Source organism: Epinephelus moara, chromosome 13, assembly GCF_006386435.1.
Source record: "Epinephelus moara isolate mb chromosome 13, YSFRI_EMoa_1.0, whole genome shotgun sequence".
NCBI lineage: Eukaryota > Metazoa > Chordata > Actinopteri > Perciformes > Serranidae > Epinephelus > Epinephelus moara.
In genome coordinates, this window is record NC_065518.1 from 22,995,705 (window position 1) to 23,023,403 (window position 27,699).

At 40.9% G+C, this 27,699-nt stretch overlaps 1 protein-coding gene across 5 annotated transcripts in view; it reads left to right on the top strand.

The window, feature by feature from the left end:
- mpp2b (MAGUK p55 scaffold protein 2b) overlaps positions 1-27,106 on the top strand; it is a 63,482-nt gene extending 36,376 nt beyond the window's left edge. For all 5 annotated transcript variants that reach the window (XM_050059948.1, XM_050059950.1, XM_050059949.1 and 2 more), the window contains 10 exons: positions 8,108-8,260; positions 9,575-9,730; positions 10,553-10,780; positions 16,422-16,553; positions 18,576-18,678; positions 19,738-19,806; positions 19,890-20,051; positions 22,550-22,752; positions 23,444-23,572; positions 25,285-27,106. In XM_050059948.1, coding sequence (XP_049915905.1) covers positions 8,108-8,260; positions 9,575-9,730; positions 10,553-10,780; positions 16,422-16,553; positions 18,576-18,678; positions 19,738-19,806; positions 19,890-20,051; positions 22,550-22,752; positions 23,444-23,572; positions 25,285-25,461 — 1,512 coding nt within the window. In that variant the 3' untranslated portion in view covers positions 25,462-27,106. The remainder of the gene's footprint in view (positions 1-8,107; positions 8,261-9,574; positions 9,731-10,552; positions 10,781-16,421; positions 16,554-18,575; positions 18,679-19,737; positions 19,807-19,889; positions 20,052-22,549; positions 22,753-23,443; positions 23,573-25,284) is intronic.
- Positions 27,107-27,699: the final 593 nt, after the last annotated feature.

The following is a 27,699-nucleotide window of genomic DNA, read 5'->3' on the forward strand; positions in this document are numbered from 1 at the left end:
AACATTACTCTGTGTGGTAACATCCCTAGAGGAAATATTAAAATGCTGGGGTGTTGTTGTCATACAGTTGTTCTGTTTTTCTACTGGTCAAAGTGACGGCTGTGATGGGAGAATTGGATCTCAGTGAAGGGCAAGTGGTCCATAACTTTAATTTTGGAGACAAAAAAATGTAGGCTTAGCGCCCTGTGGTCCATTGCCCAATAGGAAATGTAGAATACTCAAAAGTTTTTTTTCATCAATACATATGTGGCACCTCCTACTAGTCACTGTGCATTATCCTGTACAGTGGCAGTGGAGAATATATAGAACCAGCTGCACCTTTTAGTTCAAAATAGTGATACTAAATACACACTGCTACAGCACTTGTATTACAGCACCCAAGAGGATAAAAAGGGTTGCCATACTACACAGATGTACTCAATGTACATGCATTGTTCTTTTTTTGTGTCTGCAGCGTGTATGTCTGTAAGATTGAAGAAGATACATTTTCAAATCCATGTTGCATTTGTGCAGATTTCTCTTGGGCAGTTGCCCAGACGTTGGATTAAAGCTCGTCCTGGATAGAAGCGAATCAGTGAAGTTATTCCAAGAACACTCAGACAGGGCTGACAAATTGTCTTTTGTTGTTTTGACTGGTCTCAAAAACTTTTCCCGGAAACAATGATAAACGCAGGTAAACAGTAAACCTATTAAAGAATATATTCACACTTTTCAGACCTTTCAGACTTATTTATTCACCCTCTGCCTCTGTCTTTGATTCTGAAAGTTTTAGATGTCTGGAAACAAAGACAAAGTTTGACATTTTTCATAGTTAAATAAAGCTTCGCTGCAAGCAGTGGTGCTGTATGAGACAAAACAGAATCTATTCCAATATGTAACACTTTTGTAGAATTCCAGTAATATCTTATAGAGCTGATTTATGTCAGTACAATCAGTTGTTTGTTACAGGTCTCGCCACGACTTCTGGACTTTGACCTGAAATCCTTAAAATTCTCTTCTAATTAGACCAGCTTGTGTATCAGATTGCTTTGCTGGATTAGACCTCAGTGGCTCAGTAGGGATTTGATCCAAAACAGAGTTCAGAGTTTAATAATTGATTGAAAAATGGTCCATGTCCTGATTCAGATAACTATCCCCAAACCCTTCCCGTTATTATGCTGTTATGGCTGGAGACATTATGCTCTTGGCTTATCTGTCTGTCCATTCATCCATCCCATTTCTTGTGAATGCAATGTCTCAAAGGCCTTGAGCGAATTCTTTCAAATTTGGCACAAATGTTCACTGTGAATCAAATTTAAACAAATAAGAATTTGGTGGTCAAAGCTCAAAGGTCAAGGTCACTGTGACTTAGTCTGTTGCATTCTCATAAACCCAGTATCTCACGAACACCTTAAGGGAATTTCTTCAAATTTGGCACAAACATCTACTTGGACTCAAGGAAGAACTGATTAGAATTTGATCATCAATGGTCAAAGGTCACTGTGACCTTGCGTTCATCTCATTTTGTGAATGTGATATTTCATCAATGCCTTGAGGGAATTTCCTCAATTTTGACACAAATGTTCACTTGGACTCACGAATGATTAGAATTTGGTGGTCAAAAATTAAAGATCAAGGTCACTGTGACCTCACATAACATGTTTTTGGCCATAATTCAGAAATTCATATGCAAATAATGACAAAGCTTCACACCAATGTCTAACACAGGGGTGTCAAACATACGGCTCAGGGCCAGAAGGGGTCTGCCAAAGGTTCCAATTCGGCCCACTGGATGATTTTTTTTTTTTATTGGTATACTTTATTAATCCCCGAGAGGAATTAATAATTGCACATGTAATAGTGAACCACCTGTGAAGGCTAAAAGGTGCCAGGTTTCAGGAGCAAGTTAAACAGTGAGAAGCTTTCTTTATGTAAAATGCTGCTTCAGAGGTTTTTCCACCCCGACCAGAATACAGTTCTTTCTTTCACTTGAGTTTGGTGTGGTGATGTCAAGATTACTGCACAGAAGTGGAAATGTATAGAAAAATGCCAGTGAGTAGTAGACTGTGTTGCATTTATTCCTCTGAAGACATCACAAGCTATTTGTCATGTGTTTTGTAAATGGATTAGCATTTTAAAAATGTACTTCTGTTTGTTATTTTTAGGATATTATGTAATGGTTTTACTGGTCAGGCCCACCTGCGATCATTTTAGACTGTATGTGGGCCATGAACTAAAATGAGTTTGACACCCCTGGTCTAATAGGATATAGTGATGAAGTGATGGCATTTTTTATCCAAATAGTCAAACGTCTGCTTCACTGTGACATCATTATGTTCTGCAAAAACACTTTTCTGGCCATTTTTCAACTTCCTAACTGAGGAACAGAAGAGGACACATTTGGTCAGGTACTGACTTGGTGACACTAATCTTGAAACTGCCTTGACTGAATAGATCTTCTGTGCTGCCAGGGGGAAGATGTGTGTGAAGCGTGCATGTTTCCACAGACATGGATGTAAACTGTAACGGCAACTTGACGGAGGCATACAACTGCAAAGTGGTAATACTAGTTAAGCAGAGACATCTACCTGCTATTTTCCCAGTATTCCAGTGTCATGATGAGTGATTATGCCTAAACAACATTTACTCATACAACAGTTTGTATGATATTGAATGTATTAATGCCCCATGAATAACGTTACGTGCTTAACATCAAGTTGTATACTCAATGTAAAGTTAAGAAGATTAGGTTTAGGAAAAGAAACATGGTAGTGAAGTAGCTTAAAATAAGTCAAAGTTCACACAGGACACAAACACCAGTATCCTGGGGCAAAGTCCTCTGTTGTTTGACCCACCCACTTTACTCCTTACATGGACTTTCAGTTTTTATTCTTACTTCTTGACTCCCATCAGCACATTGGTCACATCATGGCCATGGCAGCCTTCCAGATTATGTGGGTTATTCGCCAATTACTGGCTCATGATTACACGGTTTATTTATGAATTCTGGTGCATTACCTTTAATAATATGTTCAATAATGTTGGATACCTAAGATAAACCAAGCATGATGTATGTTTTTTCTTACAATGAAGACTTGGTGAGACGTCAGCCAATTCCCCCCAGTATACTTTATGCACAGAAGCGAGTATTTAAATGAATTTTCTTAGTTCTCCTTATGAAAGTTATCCCAACTTGTTCCCCATATTCACATGGAGCAGAGTGAAGCAGTTGTTACGGAGTACAGCTTTTTGAAGTGAAGGGAGAAGAGTGAAAGAGCTTAGTAGTGGCAGACAGTCTTTTTCAGAGTTTACATTTTTCTCTTGTCGGTGTCTTCCCCTTCCACTTTTTGCCAAGAGCAAAATGTCACATAACTTTTAAAAAGTGTGGACTTTTTCAAAAGCAACAGGAAGAGAAGGAAAGGGTACACGGCTGTGCACTACAAAAGTATGAAAAGTAAAAAATGCAGAAATGCAGTTCACGTTGTGTTCTGAAATTCATTCTCTGCCTTTCCTTTATGCTGTCAACAGTCATTAGTATGGATTACCACATTTATCTCTCTAACTTTGCACAGTCAGTGTACGCTGAGTTGAGCTGAGGTGGAGGCTGTTTGTGGCCATGGGGTTTCGCTGTCCAGAGAGATGAATTGGTCTGCAGGGCTACCTCTCAGTCTCAGACAGAGCCAGAGGTTGTGTGCTGTGCAGTCTCTCATTCAGTAATTCAGAGGCAGTTCTGTTCAGGAAATTTGGAGATGGACTATCCACAGGGAGTAGTAAGGAGCACTGCATCTTCTGCTCCCTCCTATCCCTATTTCTCTCTTTGTTTTTGGTTTCTTTTCACTAAAGACTGATTTCCTGTATGTGTGCATGCCGGCGTCTAAGAGCATGACACTGGCATTTGTACTGTATGTCTGAGAGGGTTCTTGGTGTATTGATGAGCTTTCCCATAAAAGATTAATCTGCTGATGCAAGCGAGTAAAGACGCCTTGCTTAAAAATGTGAAAAGGATTTCCAAGATGACCCCACGGTGGATCAATAAACGCTAAAACAAACTATCATTTAATGTCCCGAGGGAAAGGGCAAGGGTCCATGCTTGTGTGCATATGGCACGGTGACTTCATTGAATTGTGCTGATTGCACTGCAGAATGATGCAATCAGCACAACCTGCAATTCCATAATGAATGTGAATGATGATTAGGCCCACAATGAGCAGATATTGACAACAGGAGCTATCATCATGCAAAAGAGCTTCCATAATGCTTGATTATTATTCTCAGTAATAACTGTGGCACTGTCTCAATGCTTGGCTCCATATCTAACAGAGCAATCAGGACCGTTTTAGTATTTAGGACAGCCAAATGAGCTGCTTTTAGACATTTAGTTACATACCTTGTGCTTTCAAAGCTAACTTCCAAGCCATCACATGTCCTCTCTGCAGGCTTTAAGTGACACTCCAAGGGTCTTTGTGAAACAGTGCCATGTGGCCTCCCAAACAATACATTCTTGCGCTATACAAAACAGCTTGTGCAAAACAACTTAGTTATAATGAGACAAGCGGTCAAGTCCTCACAATTATTACCCCATTTGCAGCCAGCTATTGACATTTAGCTGAAAGTGCGGGAACAGAAATCATGCATAAAAGCTTGTCTTCACATGCTGTAGTACACCACATCTAATGTAGCACTTGGCGCTCACCATGTAGTAACAGTCGGCTTTAAAAGAAAATCTTGATGCTCTGAATGCTGAATGCTACTGAGTGATATATCTCAGTGAAAGCCAATGTGAGAAGCTGTCCATTACATTTACATTATTTAAAGTGGCATTAAAGCCTTTGTAACTTTCGCTGTATAATATCGACCGAGGCCATAAGTAAATTACAGGATAATGGCTCGTGCTAAAAATGTAGTGTAACAGTAAGGACAGGAGTCATACAGTTTGTGACCTGACTCAGTGATGTCAGCAAGATATCATACCACATCATACCAGACCAAGTAATGCCTACCTAACACAAATACTTTTAAAGACTAAAGTCTGACACCATCCTACATCTAAAAAAAATGTGAGTTTTTAAACGCAGACTATAAGAATTTTAAAGACTGGCGATCTTGCAGGGTCACTATAACTAGATTCCTTTTGAGATCATTTCCCATCCTGCTCCTGGTTGAAAATATTACACCAAACTCCCTTTAAGAAATACGACTTTGACAGTTCTGTAAGTGTTCACAAAAACACATAATTCTGGAAACACAAGATTAAAGGTGTCATATGTCGACAGTATTCTTGTCAACTGGCATCAGTATAATCTATAAATATAAACTCTATTTGCATACAGTCTACATTTTGGATTTTGTCGTCTCAACTCATTACCAGCCTCCGTGTGTTAGCTCCACTATTATAGTGGTTGGATACCATAGAAATAAGTGGCGAGCCGTTTCAAAGATTAAGATGTCTCACTAAAATAAGTACCGCTATGTGAATCAGATACACGCCAAGCTAAACACTGACCCTTGTTCACTCCGCAACTCCCACCGGTCTCTCCTTCTCTCCACAGACCAAGAGAACCGAGACTTGTTTACATTCTTGCACCTCCCTGGGGTCCCCTCCATGTGTACTGTCTACCCAAGTGGCTTCTTGTTTGCTGCTGGTTGTTGACATGTTCATGCCATTGAACTTCAGTAGTTACATGAGCCAAGACTAAAAATGTACAATAATATTAAACATGGTTGATTTTGTTAAAACGTCAAGACGAGAAAAAGACCTACAGTATATGCGTATATTCTATGACCACTTTACACTAAATGGTGGAGATCATGGACGCGCACACCAACTGGGAAATTATTTTTTAATTGAAAAATTGTCTGTGACTGTGAAATTGCTTGAAAAGTATTTTGGTGTAAGGCTGGCGTAAGGCTGTGGCGGCAAAACCCCTCAGTGTATTGAAAGTAAATTGCTTATGAATTCAAGTTTTCATATCTAAGATGAGGAATATTTTCTTTTTCAGAAGTCACAGACCCTTCCTTTACAGGTATACTATGCAAGATATTCCTAAAAGAAAAACACACAATGTATAGACTCATAAAAAATTAATCCCTCTCAGTCATCACTTACGACCCACTAGAGGTGTGGCGGTATATTTACCCACAGAGACTCTGCCCTCTGCCTGTGTTTTCTTAATGTCCTCTTATCGTGCTGTGTTTGGGAAGTTCCTAGGAACAGCGTACAGGTAAGGTTGGGACATACTACAAAGATAGCGACCAGGTGCCAGACCATAAGCAGCACACATCCAAGAGGAAGCTATGAAAATTGCAGACATAGCACAAAAAAACCTGCAAATATAAGTAGGCAAAACACCAAGTGGACAAAGCTGGGGTTGGCTTTCACTGTTTAAGTAATCTATTACTGTTATGACTGATGTGCAGTGGGAGCAGCATTGATCACATTACAGTGCAAGCCACTGAGCTGTAGTGGTGAGTTGGGTTTAAATTTGCACAGCACTGGAGCAGAGAAGGCTGACTAAATATACCAGAAACCCTTCAGAAATATTTAATGGAGATGTTGAACACAATTATAACACACTGCTTTGTCATTTCCTTTTTGCTTTGAGAACAGCAGTGCTCATTAGCCCTTACAGCTGAGATGTCAAGGTGGGGAGGAGGACGATTACCAGTGTCTTGTGATTACAATAAAATGAGAATTTTGAAAGCCACAAATTTCAGTGCTTGGCAGAGGAATTGTTAAATAATTGGTGTCAATGATTAAAAAAAACACACACAATATAATAGGATAGCACAAAAACATGCTTATCTTTCTCATTTTCTTTGACATAAATAGTAATTTTATCTCTTCAAATGTAACCAACTAATTTAAAGCCGTGTCAAAACAGACACACGCCTCAGACATTTTGTCCGTGGCTCTCAAAGCAGTGTAATCATATAGCATGGTGTCCATCCTGGTGTGCTGTCCGAGGGCCAGACACTGACAGCTCGCACCATCAGGTTACAAAGAATTCTGCCAAAAACACCAAATGAGCGCAGGCCCTCTGCCGCGCCACTGAATCACTGTGTGTTGTGTGCAAATAGCTTTGCCTATGCGGGGATGTGTGCTGTGCTTATCTCCTTGTGTGTGCAGGATGTGTGTGCTAAAGTGCATATGATGGTTTGTGTGTGTGAGACTGCGTGCATGCAGGCATTTGTGAATATCTTTTTGTGTGTATCTCCGCAACCATATCCTGTCTCTCGGCAGGGATTCTTCTTCTCTTCCTCAGCAAACAAACAACGTGGCTGCCAGAGTAGCCGTCGGTCCCAACAGACAAATCCTCTGTGGGATCGCCTGACAATGTGGATGTACAAATACAAGATGTTTTTTCGGTGTACAGCTGCAAGTCGTGCTACTGTAAATGATAGAAAACAGTTATGTAATTAGGCTCTGAAGAATTTGAAAGGTTTATACATGTACAGTATTTGTGTGTTTTTTGTCGCAGATACAGTTTAATCATCAGTATAGAAATCTCTGGACATTTATTTGTAAGACAATGTAGTGTTTAACATAGCAGAAATACACCAAACCAAATTCCAGGCCCATGAACGCACCAGATGGCAAAAGTTAAAGTCATATTTTATCTGTGACCCTGTGTGGGAAACATGTCCAATAACCACCAACCCCTGTGTCCATAGCAGCAGAGGAGGGGAAGGTGAAAAATGGATGTTCCCTGAAATATTGATGTTTCACTGCAACACACCAAAGAAACCTACAGAGCGCAAGATTTGACTCAAGTCTTTGCTTTAGTTTTCATGGTTTTTGTGTCTTTCATTGAGGATTTATGAGCGCAGGCTGTGTGTTGCTCTCAGCAGGGGTTGGCTTCAGGTAGCTGTTTTTCTCGTTTGTTTTCATGCCCTTTTCTGTGGTACTGAATCCAAACAAACAGTCCTGCACAAGTCAGAAAACATTTCATTATAACTCAGCAAGGTGCATTAACTGCTCACTGAGGAGGTGGACTAATGGAAGCAGATGTTAGATTTCGTTTTTAAAAGGCCGGTGGAGGCAAGGCTATCAGGGAATCAGGTAATCCTTGCCCTTATGATGGGAGAACTAACCCCAAGTAACATCTGTTTTGTGTTTGTTTAATCCCAGGCACATGAGCAGTTTGAGGAACCCAAGCTCGAGGCCGTGAGGGAGAACAACGTGGAGCTGGTCCAGGACATCCTCAAGGAGCTCAACCCGCTCACAAACAGGAGCCAGGCAGCCGACGAGTTAGTCCGCATCCTGAAGGAGCCTCACTTCCAGGTCTTGCATCTCACAGCGAACTGTAGCTTTAAAGAACAGGCACTCAGGCTAAAACCTTTGATTGCTTTTCAAAGTGATGTCCATGCTTAATGATGCATGTTGTGCAAGCATGGATTAGATTGATTAGGAGCTACAGTATGTGTTTCAGTCCATGTAGTGTCAGACAAGGGCTCTGCACAGCATGGGCGAATGATGAGACAGTGGGCCCCTGGGCACAGACATGCAGAGGGCCCCACCACCTCTCCTACATATGAATAACACACACAGACTTTGTGCTGTCTTTGCCTCTTTTAGTTATTGTTGTTTTGCATCTCTTTGTAGTTGTCAGTATCTTTTTGTGGTTTTGTGTCTCTTTGTGGTAATTTTCTGTGTCCTTGTGGTTGTTTTGTGTTTCTTTGTAGTTGTTTTGTGTCTTTTTATGTTTTCCTTTGCATCTCTTTGTTGTCGTTTGGTTTGCCTTCAAGGTCAGTTTGTGAGTCTTTGAGGTATATTTGTGTCCCTTTTGATCATTTTGTGTCTCTTTAAAGTCATTTTGTGTCTCCTTGGAGTCCTTATGTGTGTCTTTTAGGTGGTTTGTGTTTCTTTGTAGTGGTTTTGTGTCTCCATAGTTTATTTGCATCTCTTTGTTGTCATTTTGTTTCTCTTCTAGGTCAGTTTGTCAGTCTTTGAGGTATATTTGTATCCCTTGTAGTTATTTTGGGCCTCTTTGAAGTCCCTTTGTGTGTCTTTTGGTTGGTTTGTGTTTCTTTGTAGTTGTATTGTGTCTTTTTATGTTTCCTTTGTGTCTCTTTGTTGTCATTTTGTTTCTGTCTTTGAGATATGATAGGTGTTTTGAGTTTCTTTGTAGTTCTTTTGTGTCTCTTTATTAGAGTTGTACCGATACCAGTATCAGAAATGCCTCTGATACTGCCTAAAATGCGGTATCGGGTATCGGCGAGTACAGCCTATGACCAATCTGATACCATGTAATGCCTCACGTCATTACGCACACTACAGGCAAACGAACCTTGGTTATTTTGTGTCTCATTTGAGGTATATTTGTGTCTGTTTAGGGCCTTTTTCATCTCTCTCCCTGGTCGATTCGTGTTGATTTGAGTGACATTTTGCAGGTGAAGGCCAGTGGACCCCTGACACTTTGGGTCCTGGGGCCTGTGTCTAGTGTGCCTGTTCAGTAATCCATCCATACTGCACAGAGCAGAGAACATCTGATTTGTGCAGTATGGCATGATCATATTAGCATCTCATAAATTCCTGTATTGGGAAAAACCTATTTGTCATCATCAGTGTTTTTGTCACCTGTTGTTGTGCTCACAGTCCCTCCTGGAGACCCATGATTCCGTGGCATCCAAAAACTATGAGACACCTCCCCCCAGCCCCTGCTCTTTCATGGACGCAGCCCTCAACAACCAGCCCGTTCCCCCAGACGCAGTCAGGATGGTGGGCATCCGTAAAGTGTCTGGCGAGCACCTGGTAAGTCTGCTCACTTAATGAGCAACCCATTGAGGCGGCGTAGAGCTCTCCTGTAAATTGTTAACAGATAAAACTCCTCAATAAATGGTATGATTTGTGTTTTGGGAGCAGCTCATGCACTCGGCTTAATGAGATCTTTTTGTAGCATTGTTAAAAAGAGAAACAAGTCTGTTTTATTTTGCCTTGTAGCACAGAATAGGGAGGGATTTATCCGCAGTTGGCTGACATATTGTTGATTAAAACCAAGGACTCAGTGATAACTTTGCCAGGTGCTCTATTGTTTCCCTTTTTGTTCACAAAATCTCTGCCAACTGTCTGTAGAGTCACTTGTATGTTTGTAAAGGATCATTTCACACATTACTGTACCATGTAGGAAGTTACTTGTGTCACTAAATCCAAACTGTATCAAAGGTGAGGAAGCATTAGTGGAGCCTTAAAGGGACAAATAAGGAGCAGCAACACCAACTGACAGTAATATAACTGTCAGACAAGCAACCACATCCTGAATTATATCTTTATTTGATCCTAAATATCTTCTTAATGGAACAGTTGGAACAGTTTTTTGCAGCCAGCATCTGGTGGCCATTACAGTAATTGCAGCTTAAGACATCTCTGCATTAGCTTTACCACTCAGCCATGGCACTTGCTGCTTGTTCACAGCACTCAACTTCACCCCCACCTACATGCCTTTAAAACTGCTGAGCTACAAGGACATAGCAAGTTGTTTTAAAGAGTTCAAATCTGTGTTCTTGTGAAATAGATTTTGTGTTAGTAAACCCACCTAGCAAATGATTATTATAATTTGACTGTGTCTGTGTGTAGGGAGTGACATTTCGAGTGGAAAGCGGCGAGCTGGTGATTGCCAGGATCCTTCACGGCGGCATGATTGACCAGCAAGGTCTGCTCCACGTGGGTGACATCATTAAGGAGGTGAACGGCAAGGAGGTGGGCAATGACCCCAAAGTGCTCCAGGAGATGTTGAAGGAGGCGAGTGGCAGTGTGGTGCTGAAGATCCTGCCCAGCTACCAGGAGCCACACACACCAAGACAGGTCAGCTGGGGATACACACAAATCAATTTAAATACAAATATTATGCTTCACCTTTGCACAGTCAGACACAGTGTTATAATACTCAGCAACCACCCAGGAAATGATATTAATTTGAAGAAGAACTTTAGATATACACTGCTGTTTAAAGGTTTAAACCTACTGCCACAAAAGCTTGATTTGGTAGTCAGATAACTGAGAGGACTACTCTGTATTGTTAATAGTCTCCTGCTTTTAAGGTTCTGTATAAATAGATTTTATTTTGTATGAGGGGTTTGTTTTGTACATGGAGAATAAAACACTGCACAGTGGTTCAACCAGACTGACAACTGAAAGGGCAGAAAGAGACAAAGATACCTCTGAGCAACAGTTCAATAACAATAGAGGAAATCACCAGTCATTGGAAAAAGAAATTAGAAGCTTAGCATGTTGCTGTAGCAAAATTATTCTTCAAACTTCACAATAGAAAGAGAAGATTAGTCAAGGGCAGGGGTGCTCTAGGTTTTATGACTGGGTGCTGATATGGGGAGTCAGCATATGAGTCAGGGCCGCACAGGAAAATTACAGTTATGTTTTTTCCACCAAAAAAACTTTAACTTTAGAACGGTTTTCCTGCTATACTTGTGCCACTTGTTGCCATGCAACCAGTATCTAACCTGACAGATGCTTACGTAAGCTATAGATAGTCAAAGTATTTAAATGGACTATAAATGATGCATGCATATCACGTCACGTTTGCGGGCCACACAAAATGTTTCTGAGGGCTGCCATTGGCCCTTGGGCTGCAGTTTGAGCCACAGTAGTCTAAGGTCAGGATATATCAGCTGAATATACAATGGACTGACAAATCAATTTAAAACTGTTCAATCTCACAACTGAGTAGACTGCAGAGGGCCCAAAGGAAAATATTTAGAGCCCAGTTGCACTGTTGTGGTTCAGTAAAAATCGAGGGTCACTTACATTTTGTTGGACTGGTAAACAAATCCATAACCGAAGGATATTTGGGTGAAAGAATGGTTCCAACAGTATCCTCCTACATGAGACACTGTGGGGACGGCAACTAAATGGAAGTTTGAATCTTTTCATTCTTTTTTTTTTTTAGATTATTTTGAATTTAAATAATACATTTGGTGGCCATTGTGAAAGGAAAGAAGAGAAACATCACTGTAACAGGTGATTCCAAACTTTTCAACAGCAGTGTGTTTATGTAGTGCTTCCATATATAGTGCTTTACTCTGGACATAAAACCAAGAAATGCATTGGTAGTAAAATAAATTAGATCAAATATAAATTGACATTTAACAAATTAGACCCAAATGTAATAAAAGCTGAACAAATATGATACTTAAACCTGTAAACTCTGTTCATGACAGTGGATCCATATAGCTCATATCTTCTTCATGCTTGTTTAAGAGAGTTACGGCAACTCCTTGTGTTTAAACTGTCGTAGTTATCTTCCTCATTAAATCTCACACTCTTTCAAGGTAAAACACGTTCTTGATCATCCATCCTGAAATAGATATTGCACAAAAGGTTATGATCAGTTTGAAAGGATACTGTCATTTTCTTCAGTCAAGTGAGTATCACTCACTGTCCTCGCTGGCACTCACCATGCTGTCTGTAACCTTGTATGCTGTGCCAAGAATCATACATCTAATTCTAGATCGGGACTTTGTAGATGACATTGGCTACTTAGCTGTAATACCTGCTTTACAGTTTTGTCACTTATCCAAATATAGATTCATTTTCCACTCATACATAATGGATCAATAATTGAAGTTTTAAAGGAGAAGAAAGAAAAAGAGGGATCCCAGGTGACGCTGGAGTCCTTGTCCTTTTTCATTTTGTCCTTTCCTCCCACAGTTCACATCAGAAAGATTATTCCAGTTTGTTGGACATCAAATATTTGTAGGAAGTTACTCAAGAGAGCATTTTAAAACAGCTGAAAAAATCATGATGTAGTCACGGCCCTCCTTGGGTTATGCCAGTTAATGAACACTAGCTTTCTAAGAGCCAGAGGAGGCTAGTCACACTGAAAACGTGACCCAGTTTAGAGTGAAGGGAAACAGAAGGGTTATGTTGCCTGGTGATGCCAATAGGATGGGAGGATAGTGCACATCGGAGGATGCAGTGCATACAGCTGGGGATGTGTTAGGCACAAGGCTCTGTGACTGATTGGTCTCAGCAGTAGAGAAGAGGAACACTAAAGCTTGAAGAAGCCATGCCAAATTAATTCCTTACACTAGACCAAAATATACTAGAACATAATCTACAAGAAAATGGTGTAGAGAGGGTTTATGTGCTAGGATTATCAGCACAGACATACACATGGATTTGAAGCATATTACTGCTGTTGAGTGAAAAAATTGAAAGGTCAGAAGTTTTCCGCCGGATGAGAGTTCAGTTTTGGCCTCGCTGGCAATTTCGGTCAGTCGGTCAGTCTACCCCTTTCTCCAGACTGAAATATCTCAACAACTCTTGGATGGATTACCATAAAATTTTGTACAGACATCCATGATTTCCAGAGGATGTCTTTGGTGATCGCTGACTTCCTGTAGTACCAGCCAGGTTGACATTTGTGGTTTTAGGGAAATGTCTTGACAACAATTGGATGGATTGCCATGAAAACTGGTGCAGACACATACATTTGTAATAACTTAAGCCAACTTTTAAGTCGAAATCTCAACCTGTTTAGTACTTTGGTTTGTGACCAACTACTTGTAAGACAAACAACATTTCCACTGGCTTTGGCAGTGCTTTAAATTTATTTGCTAATTAGCAAATGTTAGCATGACCTCACGGGGGCGGTGCCTGACATCCAGTGTCACACACGTCATGTGCCTAATGCACGTTCTCCTCGGCTGACATTGGGTCACTCAGCACTTTTTGGATAAGCTAGCAAAAATGTAACACAAAGAGTTGTTAATTAACCTAACCTTTATCTTAATTCCAAGATTAAACCTACAGGAGACCTCACGCCAAACTGTACCTTCAGACATGATTTCTAATGTAATTATTGGTTTATGAAGATACCCTTAGATTTTTTATCCTTGTACTGCTGCACGACTGCAACTATGACTTACGTTAGACTTCCTGCAGGTTTTCAAATGATTTTTACATGACTGCTGATAATTTCTCAAATTGACCATCATGATGTTTTATTGGAAAATGTAGGCCACAACTACTGTAAATGGGCTAAAATATATTAAATTTAGATGGATCGAATTATGTCCAGCAGCAAAAATCTACTCAGATGACAGGTCTGTATTCTTACATCAATGCAGTATCTTGCATCAATTGATGCCCAGCCTGAATGGGCTTATTATTTGTACAAAACTAGCATAACTCACCCTCCAATATGGGAAGAGTACAGGCTGAGCAGGGCTGAGACGTATCAGCGCTAAAGGCAAATAGTTAACATTATACCTGCTAAACATAAGCATGTTAGTATTGCCATTGTAAGCATGTTGCCAGACTAGCATTAGCATTTAGCTCAAAGCATCTGTATGAGGCTGTGCATAAAGGAGCTCTTTATGATATTCAGTTTTTTTTATTTCGAGTTTGTCTACACACAGCTTGCAACATGGAGGTAGCTGAGCCAACAGTTAGCAGCTAATGGTGCTAACAGCGTGAACAGTACTAACCACGGCTTAAGGCTGACAGAGCTATTAGTGTTAACCTGGGGGGATCGGCAGAGTGGGTGCTACACTTCTGCGACAGCAGCATCCCAAAATCAGTGGTAAATGCTCTATGAGTGCAGTGCAAAGCAGCCCCGCGATAAGCTAGCCAGTGGGATACCCACATGCACTAAAATGCACATGCGACAACACACACTGAGGGAATGTGACCTCATTCTCTATCCAGGACACCATTACTCCACTATAACTTTTTCTATATTAATGCTCTAAGTGTCGTATACAGCTCCTTTAAGTACAGCCAATAGGCTGTATATAAAGATGGTAGACATAACAGCTCCCTAAAAGAGAAGCCAAAATATCTTGATTGCCCCCTGGTGGCCGGCTGCAGTATAGGTCATAAACCCCATCCCTCTATGTTAGTGGATGGGACCGGGACCAAACTAAAAACTCAAAGTACACATCATAGCTGTGATTGACTCATGATTGTGTCAAGTGGGTGTATAGGTGAAACCTCAATACGGCCTCTGCACCCCCTAATCACTACCGCCGTCACCAGCGCATGATGGCAGCAGCCATACCAGGGATATTTTGTCTTCATTTTTGTACAGTTGGAGGAAGTGGAGCCGCGTCGTCCATCTCTACATTCTATGGTACAGCCTCACAGACCCACTAGAATGGCCCTAGCCACTTAGTATTGTTACATCACTCTTTTGGCTTTGAATTAGTCCCAATAGATCAGTCCCAATTCCCTCAGCCTGTAGAGGAACTGTGTAATCTTTAAAATGAAATGAAAACATGGAAACTACAAAAGCTGGAGCTGGTAGGTTCAAAAACGACAGCAGCTGTACAGCGGTTGTAAAAGACAAAATCATATTTCAGCATTTTTTTTTTTTAACCACTGTTCTGGTGAGACCTGTGGAAACGGAGGGCAGCAGCCAATCTGACAGAAATGATCTAAAATTGCTTTCATGTAGGAAAACTTACCACCCTCCCATTTCATAGGGTTATCCACTGAATAGAGTGTGTTCGGAGTCACGGCTCTTTCCAACATTTCAAAAGCAACAGACTTTTCTGTAAGAAGACATTTCTACAGTATGTCTTCTTCAGACCTTCGCTGTGCAAAACCAGAACATATACAAGTGTTCAGTTTTCCTTTTTTGTGCCATCAGCTACAGATATCAAAGTGCCCACTTGAACACTTAATAGCGGCTGTCAGTCAGAGATATTAAAGAATGATTTGGCTGCGCTCACACAGTGAAGTGCTGCGTAGGTGGATGTTGTACTGTGTGAGGAGTTGCGATGATTAGAGTTGTTCGCAGAAGTTCTCTTTGAATGTAATCCAGCTGTCTGTGCTTCACGCCTTGAGCTTTGCCATCGCATGGTGACTAAACTCAACTGACAGCTCCCTTTGGCCAGTTGAGACTGTGCGTGTGCGCGTGTGTGTGTCTATAGTGTCCTTACAGGGGAATGAGACACACACACACACACACACACACACACACACACACACACACACACACACTGTACAGTAAGGGCTGGCAGCCTTTTTTTATGTTCATGCATCAGTTCAGTACGAGAAAAGGCGTCAAGTACATGGGGGGATGGGATGGTTGCCATGGCTACAGATTTTGGCTCTCTCTCTTTTCATTTCTCTCTCTCTGTCTCTCCCTCTCTGTCTGTCTGTCTGTCTGTCTGTCTGTCTCTCAGTCTCCTTGCCCTGTCAGTGGGGGTTGGGATAAAGGGTTTGGTTTATGAGCTGAATCCTGAAGCCTTGAGATGTCGGGAAAGTGAGCTGAGAGATGGAGTAGGCTTTAAGTGCACAAGGCTGTTTCATAGTGATGGACACTTAACCAGTCCATCTACTCCAGATCATGTAGTGTTCATACACCACACTAGAGCCAGCCGGTTTATTCAGTTCAATGTGTGTGTTTTTTCCTGTCTGTTTTGAAATCCATTACTGCAATTTTACTGACACCTTCTCTTTTTTAACATCTTTATCCATTCAGGCCTTTGTCAAGTGTCACTTTGACTATGACCCATCCCACGATAATCTGATTCCCTGTAAGGAAGCAGGGCTGAGCTTCAACAGTGGAGACATTCTGCAGATTTTCAACCAGGAGGACCTCAATTGGTGGCAGGTCAGTACAGCTCCAAGGTCAACATTTTTGTCCATCAGTTGCTTAAACTAAGACTAAGCTTGGACCAGTGGAAAAATGTTTAAACCAGTATGATTTTAAGCCAAACACCAGCCCGGCATATCAAATTTTATCACTAGGTGTCACATTCGACTCTGCAGTCGTTCCCAAGGGGAACATAATGAAAGCTTATCCTAACAATAAACGAGCGTTCGACTAAAGCTTTGTGTCAGACACTCTCTGTCCACATTGAATCCATTAAAAATGCACTTCTGTAAACAAACCAGTGACCTATGAGCTGTATGTGTGAGATCAGACTATAGCTGTAACTACCGCTGCAGCTGTGGCTCAAAGGTAGAGTGGGTCGCCCTGTAATCGGAAGATCAGCGGTTCAATGCCTTGCTCCTCCAGTCCGCATGTCGAAGTATCCTTGAGCAAGATTCTGAACCCCAAATTGGTCCCGACGACTGTTCCATAGGTGTGTGAGTGTTTTAAAAACTGAGAAGCAGGTGGCACCTTGCATGGTGGCCTCGGTCACCAGTGTGTGAATGTGTGTGAATGTGACTCATTGTGTAAAAGCACTTTGAGTGGTCAGATGACTAGAAAGGCGCTACACAAGTGCAGGTGTATTTTCCATTTAAATGATGGGTGAGTAGCCTACTTGATATTGCTCCACATGTAAACTTTTAAAACAGAAAACACACGTTTTATATTGTGATATTTACTAGATGTCGGTGAAGATTCTCAGTCATCCAGGTTATGGTAATCATAAGTGCTATATCATAGGCAACTGGACTTGCATCATTTCTTGAAGACGTTTCGTCTAGTTCTGAAGGACTATTGCGGAGTCGCAGGCTTTAAACTCTGTGTGGGTATGGACCCTTACAGGTCACGTGAGCTCTGAGTTTCAGAGTCGTTGAGGTCACATGTGAGTCATTGACCCACCCGGCTATCTTGTGTGTTGTTAGGGTTAGATGGGTCAAGGTGAGAATGGGTGTTAAGTTGTCTGGGGATGGATCCCAAGACTGCATCGCAGGTGGGTGGTAAGTGCTGTCGTATGCCACCTCCTCTGTTTAATGATGGTCTGTTTTGACATCGACCATTGTTAATCTGTAAACGTAGATGGCCTGTTAGAAGCCACATTCATCAAACTGGAACAACCATCGTGGTGTGACACCACACCAGTCCATTACAAATGAAGAAGCCTTTTGGATGAGAGGCGAAACGTCTTCAAGAAACTCAAGCAAGTCCAGTCGCCTACGATACAGCACTTATGATATACACTGGAGATGACATACAATACAGCCAATAGCAAGTACAGCAGGTTGTAAGTAGCAATGGCGATTTATCTTACCAGAAACTTTCAGCTCCCTGGTCTCATTTCAACTTGAGTGATCAGGTGTCCCTCATCCATTGCGGCAAATTCCAAGCAAGAGACAGGAATAAAGACTAAAGTTCAGCTCAAAATGGCGCACTGCGTCACTCGCAGCCAGTTGGGACATTTCTTTCATTGGCTGCAAATCCAAAATGTTGTCGTATAGTTTTCTTTGAGATTAACTCTGCCATGTCTCGTCTCGTCACCCCAAAAAACACGTGTACTCTTTTAGTAAACAAACATAACATGCACTGCTCTTGCTCGTCCCACCTCCACTGAAATTTGATGTTGACGGCCTCAGCTTGGCAGTAAATTGCACACGACCTGAGAGACACTAGTGGCTCTGTTAGTCTGTTTATAAACAAACATAATATTATGTTAATCGTGTTTTCATATTGTTAATTACCAATGCAATACATGTTGGATGCTGTCGGCACAGTTTCTTGATGTAGGCTTCTTTTTAGATTTCCATAAAGTGTCAAAATGACAAATGCAGGTTCAGACAGTTTTCATAAAATCAAACTGGATTAAACTGCGGACTGGACTGGCAAATACAGAAATCGACCCAACTCTTGCTAAGACTGAAGGGTTTTATTCACTGGCTTGTTAGCTTGTTCCCTCATCTTATCTTTTGTGTGTTTACCTCACAGGCCTGTCACATAGAAGGAGGCAGTGCAGGTCTAATTCCAAGCCAGCTGCTCGAGGAGAAGAGGAAAGCATTTGTGAAGAGAGATCTGGAGCTTGCTACCACAGGTACACCTCTCGGCGGCACGCAGCAGAGCAGAGAAGCACTTCTCATTATGCAGATTCGACACAGACTCCTCGCTGCACAAACACACCAACAACAAAGACAACATCTGTTCCTCTCCGTATCATACAAGCATTTCATCTGGCGCCGGCCGTTCATCCTCCCTGCACCTCTCGAGTCTGTTGCTCTGTCGGTGAGCACTGGAGAACTGGTAATGAGCGTCGGCGTGACTCAGGCGGCCTGATCCAATCTGCTTGTTATTAAGCCTTAGGGTCTGGCATTCACAAACAGCCCTCCCAGAGAAGGAGCTTTGATTGAGGAGTGGTGATAAGACCCCTGTAAATACAAACCTGATCAATAATCATCTCTTTTCCTATGAGATATGAGGTGAAAAGAGGCTCTGCTCCTTTAGATTTATCTGCTCTGTGAGACAAAACCAGGTGGTGAGTCACAGCCAGTAGCATGCCCTTCACTTGTAGAGGAGAGGAAGATGACAGCCCAACTGTACTGCCCTTGGAGCCTGGAAAGGACACATCTGTCTGCTAGCACGCTTTCCACATATTACACCAACAGAGAGCATGATTTGAATAAGAAATAGTCATTTTTGGATGGTGAGGTCTGAAATTGTTGATCCAATTTATACATTAAGAACAACACATCATAATTTAGCACCCTGGCTGTAAGGTGTGCACAGTATTTGTTGTCACAGCTTGATGGTTTGAATTCTGGCATGAAAATGAAAAACAGAGCTCATGTTTGCTTCTATTTACGTCTCTGTTCATAAAACATTCTCCCCCATGGGCTAAATAATGTGGCATATTGAACAGACGGTCACAGGTGTTCTCTGGCAGCAGACTGGTCGCACAGACTGATCAGTATTGGTGCACAGTGCCATCTAGTGGTGAGGTCTTTCTATACCCTTCTGAGACTTTGGATTCATGACCCAGCAGACGTTTCACCTTGACAGTACATCATGTAAACAGGGACTTTCTTGAAGTGGGCGGCAGAGATGAGCACCAAGGTTGAAGGTTTTATTGAGTTTTGTGTGTTGCTGTCTCCCTCAGGTCCTTTATGTGCTGGGATGGGCGGTAAGAAGAAGAAAAAGATGATGTATTTGACCACCAAGAATGCAGGTAACTTACGAAACAAAGTATAACATCACAGTCTGTTTTTTTTTTCATTATGTTCATCAACCTAATCACTGATTTCTGATTAGAATTTGATCGTCACGAGCTGCGGATATATGAAGAGGTTGCCAAGGTCCCGCCCTTCAGGAGGAAGACACTGGTTCTGATTGGTGCACAGGGGGTAGGCCGTCGCAGTCTGAAAAACAAGCTGCTGGTGTCGGATCCCCAGCGGTATGGCACCACCATCCCCTGTGAGTGCAGCCATTCATCATCACACTAAACCACATACAGTGATACAAAATCCACCTGTCATTTAGTACCTTGTGTTGTTTTTGTTTATCATTGCTACAGCATTTGTTGCATACTGTGTAACTTTCGTTATTATCCCTGACAGCCGTTAGCCTGGAGGCCATCATGCATCTGTGGGCATGTGTGCATGAGTAAGTGTGTGAGTGTGTGTATCTGTACGCAGCTAATCTCACAAATAGCTGGACCAATCAGCCTCATATTTTGTGCGCACATTTATGACTGTATGCTCAAGGACCTCTTGTGGTCTGTTTTATTGACTGCTGACTCCTCACTCCTCTTAACCAGCAGGTGGGAGCATCAAGTTTTGCAGAAATCAGCTCGAAAAAAAAGCCTTACCTTCTGTTGCATTCATCATGATGTCAAACTGATTTCCATAGAAAATTTGGTCTCGTTTTGAACCGGAGCATCTGCAGATTAATGTCATACCCCATATAATAATGATAGTAATAAAAATCTTCACTCACCTTTCAAAGCACATTTACAACGTGCTTTACAAAACAGAAGAAAAGACAAAGCAAATAAAACTAGATAAAAGTAATAAAATAAAGTACACATAACAGAGTAAAACACGCAATAATAAAGCAGTTAAAATCATGGGGCAATTTTAGACAAGTAGGTTTTCAGAAGTGATTTAAAAGGTGAGAGGGTTTGCAGAGAGTTTGCAGCCCTGATCTCCTCAGGCAGGTCATTCCAAAGTCAAGGAGCTCTGACTGCGAAGGCTCCATCACCTTTGTGAATTAATCTAGACCTCAGAACATCTGAGGATCTCAGGGTGTGAGAAGGAACACAGGGCAAAAAAAGATATGTTATATAACTTGGAGCAAGGCTTCTCAGGGCTTTGTAAGTAATCAATAAAATTTTAAAGTCAATTCTAAAAGCAACAGGTAGCCAGTGTAGGAAAGCCAGGATTGATATGATGTCATGTTTTGTAGTCAGAGTCAAGATTCTGACAGCAGAGTTTGGGATGAGCTGGAGGCAGGGGAGGGATTTTTTTTTTCACTTATGCCAGAGAGCAAGAATCGCAATTGCAATAATCTAATCGAATGGTTATGAATGCATACATAACAGTTTCCAGATGTTTGTTGGAAAGGAATTATGTGATCCAGGAAATATTTCTGAGATGGTGTAACCCAGATTGATCTACTGAATTTACATGTTTGTATAAACTGAGGGTCTGAATAAAAAATGATGCCAAGATTTCTGCAATGTGGAGTTATTGAGTGGGACAGAGAACCAAGACTGTTTGATAGTTGAACGTTCATACTATCTTGTCCTATGATCAATATCTCTGTCTTGTCAGCATTAAGCTGCAGGGAATTCTGTGACATCCACATGTGTATGTTATGAAGGCAGTTTAGCAGGTTAATCATGTTTTGATAGTTATTTGTTGGATCACAGCTTAAATAGATCCGGCTATCATCTGCGTACAAATGTAAACTACTATGTCTGCCTATAAGATGGTCAAGGTGGAGTGTGTAAATTGACAAGAGAATTGGACCCAGCACTGACCCCTGTGGCACCCCACAGTGGACATCTGTTGCATTAGACCTGGCATCGGCACTGCCCACACAAAAACACCTATCTGTTAGTTATGACCTGAACCATCAATACCTACCCAGGCTTGGAGACGATCCAAAAGGATGTCATGGTCAATAGTACTGACTTAAATCTAGGAGGACACGACTGGATTTATGGCCAGCATTGCTTTATTCATAAGTCATTTAAAACCTTAGCATGTACAGTTTCAGTGCTGTGACAATTCCACCTGTCACAGCTGCACTATGTTTCGGCTACGAGCCGTTTTTGGTCCATCCTCTGAATGATTTCATATACAGTGGAAGCGTTTCAGAAGTGTTCTGCCTGCACAGTTTTGTACACTGGCACATTTTATTGATTTGGTCATTTTTCCTTGATATTTGTGCTTCAACCATAAGTAAGTGAGCAGGCTATGGAGATAAATGTTTGGTTTTTGGTCTATTTTAGTTGTTTTTATTGTTGTTATTTCCTATTTTGTTGTGCTGTAGCTTACAAACAAAGTTAATATTGTTGAAGGCCAGTTGTGAACCACATGGATCAAGGATTTTGGGCTGACTTTTACTCATTAAGAATACATTGATCCTTACAATTGTAAAATATCCTCTGAAATGCACAGAAGCATGTCTGCTGGAATTACAAAAACTGTCTAGAGTGGCTAGGATCAGCTCGGGCAGCCGGAACGCTGCTGCCTGGCTGAGATCTGAGTGCACTTTTCTAGTTTTGTGTAGTTTTTTACTTAAGTTAATTTCTGTCTTTTTCACCTTAGATTCCAGTCTCTTAATGCTGAAGTTGGAGTATTTATATGTTTAAATGGTCTTTCTTTCACCTTCTTTTTGTGACTTTGTCCTTGGTTTTTACCTGTTAGTGTAAATGATCTATTGTCTGCCTCTTTTTTATCCCTCAGTCACCTCCAGAAAACCAAAGGTGGACGAGAGGGATGGCCAGATGTACTCCTTCATGACCCGCAGTGAAATGGAGTGTGACATCAAAAACGGTCGTTTCTTGGAGCACGGCGAGTATGATGGGAATCTGTATGGCACTAAGATCAACTCTATACACGAGGTGATCGAAACAGGCAAGATCTGCATCCTGGACGTCAACCCACAGGTAGAAAAAACTTCTCTCTGCCTTCAGTCTTTCCTTCTGTTCCTGTGGCATTTAAACTTCTGTCCAGTTTTGTCATGTTTTCCAGTGTAAATGATCTAAGTATAAAATAAAAATAAAAAATTGAGTGGTAAAAATGTTTAGACTTGGCACCAAATCTGTGTGAAAAATGGTATCAACCCAAAATTTGCTGCAGCAACTTATGAGACATAATTGAGCATGGGAATGGCCATTGTGTTCTAAGTCCTTATACACTCTCATCACACTGTTTATTATTTATTAATGACTAGAAAGAGCTGCATCTCAAATTAATCTCCAGGTTCCCAGCTTTCAGATGGTGTATACTCACTTCTATGTGACATACACTGCTGACCTGCTATCTCCCACTAAAGATCCCCTGCCCCTCCTAAAAAAGACAAATCTGGGTCCATGGTGGGTCTCAGGGGGCTAAGCTCATCATAAATACGAAAAAACAAATCAAAACACTCTTTTAATGATGAATATTATTCGCTGGAAACACTCAGCTAATCTTATTTACACACATTAGCCTGATAAATTTGTTCGATGAAGATGCTGCATTTTAATCACATTCTCAGCTTTATAATTGCCTGTGAGTTGCAGCTCTTCCCATTGCTTGCTGTGCAGTGATGCGGTGACTGTTAAATGTCTCACATTCATTTGTTTTTCTCCGAAGGCTCTTAAAGTCCTGCGGACGTCAGAGTTCCTGCCCTATGTTGTGTTCATCGAAGCCCCGGATTTTGAGGTTCTCAAAGCTATGAATAGGTCAGCGATTGAATCAGGAGTGGTCACAAAACAGTTAACGGTGAGTGTGGAAAACCCATTGTCTCATTCATCTTCTACTATGACAAGAAGGGTCCTACATTAACGCACAGTTTGGAACAGTTTTTGTTAATTCCCATTAAAGGTTGCTGTCTCTGCTGCTTTGTTCATGCTGTTCACGCTGGCTTCATGTGGCTTTTTTTGATAGTTGGCGGGTTCATTGCTGATGAGGCCAGACCTCATTTGATGACAAAATGTGATCAAAGCTGAGTGTTAAACTCTTAATGAATCATATCTACGGATGTGTTTACAAAACTTTAACATCGATCGTTGGTTATTTAGTAACAAATACTTACCTTTGTTTTTCTGATTGCTAAGACACTGTCTCGGAAACCAGATTAGCAAAACATTATACATTCCTTGCAAAGCAAACAATTATTGCAAAAAAACTCTTTCAAAAAATTGTGTTTTCACATAATTACAGTGCACACAAACCATCATTTGAATATGCACGCAAAGCAAGAAGTACACACTGATGGTATAAATGAAAAACAGCATAGCAATTTGGAACAAAGTTGTCACACGTGTAGGAAACACACATACACACAGCTGTCCAAATGTGTAAAGTATAGAGGCATATTCTGAACACAACAGACTATAAATAAGTTATGTTTCCTCAAAATGTTCTAACACTCCTCGAACAACTAAAGCACAGCAGAGGAAAACAAAAACATTTCAATCAGGAGAGACTAGTTTTTTATGGTTAAAAGAATATTTATTAACATGTGCAAATAAGAATTTAAATGTAGAAAGTCTTTGCCAGTTAGACAGTGGTGGTAGAGGTGGTGAAGATGAGATGAGGGGAAGATGGAGAAGTGCCGATGATCTGGTTGAGTAGAGGAATGAGCCTTTGTTGAGCTCGTCCTGGACTATGGATATGATGGCTGGAGGTGAACGGGGCGGAGGAGGGCGCGACAGTTCTGCCTTAAATGACGGCTAACAGTAGCAGGGGAGAGAGCAGATTTTAAATTTTGCAGTGGCATCCTGATTGGCTGATAGAGATTGTGGCAAATTGGATAACTAGAAGAGGGAACACCTATAATCTACTGATTAGAGGAAGTGGGATGGAGAGAATTGTGAATGGATGAGCGCAAAGTCTTCCTGATTGAACTTGCGCTGAGCTTCATTTATGTTAGATTTGGCCATTAAACTTAATCCACATCACGTGCAATATTGTCTTGTGCTAGGCAGCGAGTGTGTCAATGTGGAAAGGCAATTACAAACTGCGTGCGTTGAGTTTGGCACACTTGGTAAATGCCTTGGCCCAAAGTGTTAATGTTTACAGAGATAGTGCTTTAAGAGTTACTGTTAGTGTTTAATCATTCAAAAAAATATAATGTTACAGAGAAATACTTAAGATTTAAATGCTTTGAGGGGCTTTAAAGGTCAGTGGTTCTGCCATTACAATCAAACTAAATGTTACATGTTGTACCCTGGAATCATTGGACTGAAATGCATCACATGGCAGCTCATCGTATTAGTAACTGGAATACCTAATGTGTTTGATTTGCTCAGCATAGCAAACAAGAAAGTTGCGTTTCTACAATTATAATTATGTAAACTAATTTGATTTCAGTTGCGCACCAATTTCACAGTTTACTCTGTTCTCCCATCCAAGTAATTGCCTGCTCATTGTATTTATTTCCATCTAATTGTCTCTCTGTCCCGCACCTCTCCCTGAGATGCTCCCTGCAGGACTCTGAATTAAAGAGGACGGTGGACGAGAGCGAGCGCATTAAGCGGGCCTACGGACATTACTTTGACCTCTGCATCGTAAACGACGGCCTGGAAGCGGCGTTCCGAAGTCTACGGTTGGCGCTGGAGAAACTATCGACGGAGCAGCAGTGGGTGCCCGTCAGCTGGGTCTTCTGAAAGTCGCCAAGAGCTCACCAGCAAGGTGCCAGGGGCCACATGTCGGAGGTCAGAGGACGGTGTGGTAGCTCCAGAAGGGGCTGTCTCCATGCAGTCACCGGTGGTGGAGGTGTGTGGTGAAGGGCCGAGCGTCGTGATTCAGTGCAAATGACCAGCCTCATGTAGAGCGTTTTTGTACAAACTTAGTGTTCCTCTGTTGAGCCTAATGTCAAGTTGTACTTTATTTGTTAGAACCGGAATCATTTTATTGATATTTGTTGAGAAGGATTTAGAGTTGACAATGAGCTTTAGTGCAATAGTGTGAGTGAGTGTGTGTGCGCTATCATAAACGTGGACATAGACTTAGAGTAAAGAATGTGTTTTGCAGATAGCAGTGCTCTATTGAAGGTTTTCGTTGAAGGATATTAAACTTTTTAGCCTTTCCTACTTTATGTAGTGTAATGTTTACATTGGATTGGTAGGACAGATTGGTGAGGGGAAGATACCAAATGTCATATTTGTGATAAAAAAAAAAAAATCTCTATATTTTACCATTTGATCATACAGTATGATTGTATGTGTTCAGAAATGTGCTTTATATTGTGCGTCTCCACTCGTTTGAAAAACGAACAGCAATAGATAATTTTAAACAAAAACATAAATACGTGCAATACATCTACTCACACACAAATAAACACACAGACACGACAAATATACATTTTGTGTTAATCTTGCCGTCTCGATTTATTTTGTTTCCTTTTTAAATGTTAATTATGTACATTTGTTGTCCTACGCTGGCAAAGCGTCTGATTTGTTGGACAGTGAGAGGACCAGCGAACGAATCACAGTTTCCGACTAGTACCTGCTTGATTCTGTTGGAGTTGTAATTGTAGCACTGAGAACAACAAAAAAACTGAAGAAAAAACTAAAGAAGTAGCCTACAGTATGCACTGATTGTATAATGAAGGCAAACATATTATTTAACATTACAGGTTGGACAATTAATGGAGGTTGTCATGTTTTTTTCTTTGTTATTTTTAATGTACAGAACAGTAAAATATTTATCAGTGGCTTCAAATTCATACTTACTTTTGCCTTAACATGGTTCAAAAGCCAAGGAAACACTATCACTGTACATGTTTCTTCTTAGAAAATAGAGAAAAATAATACTGGCAACTCATTTAATATTTATTTTATTTTCCCTCAAACTTGTAAGTACTGTATTGTAATAAAGAGTATATAGTATAACATAGAGAAACACTTGGTGCTTTGATGATTCTGCTGGTGTGTAGATGCAGTTGGACAACTACACTGTAGTTTTGATGTTCATATAAAAATGTATTAAAATTGCAAATGTCGAGAGCATTGCTTCACCGTCTGCAGTTAATATCAATGCAAATTATTTTTAAGTTAAAATCACAACATAAAATAATTGGCGATAGTATTTTTTCATAATACACATTACACACAAAAACAAAAGAAAGTGCGTCAGCGTTTGTTGGCAGTTAAAATGGAGTGTGTGCCTGGTGTAGCCTCTCTGGCTATGGGTGGTTATGGGTGCTGCCTTCGGATGAAGAGGCTGGTGCTGTGGTTGTCATCTGGTGATGAGGTGCCAGAGGCAGTGTTATATCATACATCTCGTAGGCAGGTAGTGAGTCCACCGGCCGAACGCTCGTCAACTTGGGGTCAAACTGCAGGAAAGTAAAATTGTAATTTAGTAACACAGTCCTTTTTAAAATTACTCGACATTAGTTGATATTTCATATTTATCTACTTTATATTTCAAATCATATAATGATAAAGGATGTAGCTCCAGATCACTAGCTTTAAAAACATCACAGAACATTTTTCAGTGTAAAAGGCAATAGTTCAATTTGGAAAACATACTTATTGGCTTTCTTCAAAGATCAACCCATCTTCCAGAATAAACGTTGGCTTTGTGCGCTTCTTCAAACCACAGGTGTGTTAAGTTTCTAGGCTTTATATGTTAAATTTGTACATTTCATATATAGCAGACATGTTGAAACTTTACATTTAAATTTTCAGTGTTATGTGGAGATCATTCTGTGGCTAACATGGTTAGGTTCAGGCACAAAAACCACTTAGGGTCAGTGAAACATCATATTTTGGCTTAAAATACCAGGTTTGGTTGCCAATAACATGGCTGGAAATGTCCCAGTTTCTCATTAAATACACAGTTCGGTTGCCACATGCCGAGAAATGTCCTGATGTCTCGTCAAAAATACCTGCTTTAAAAAG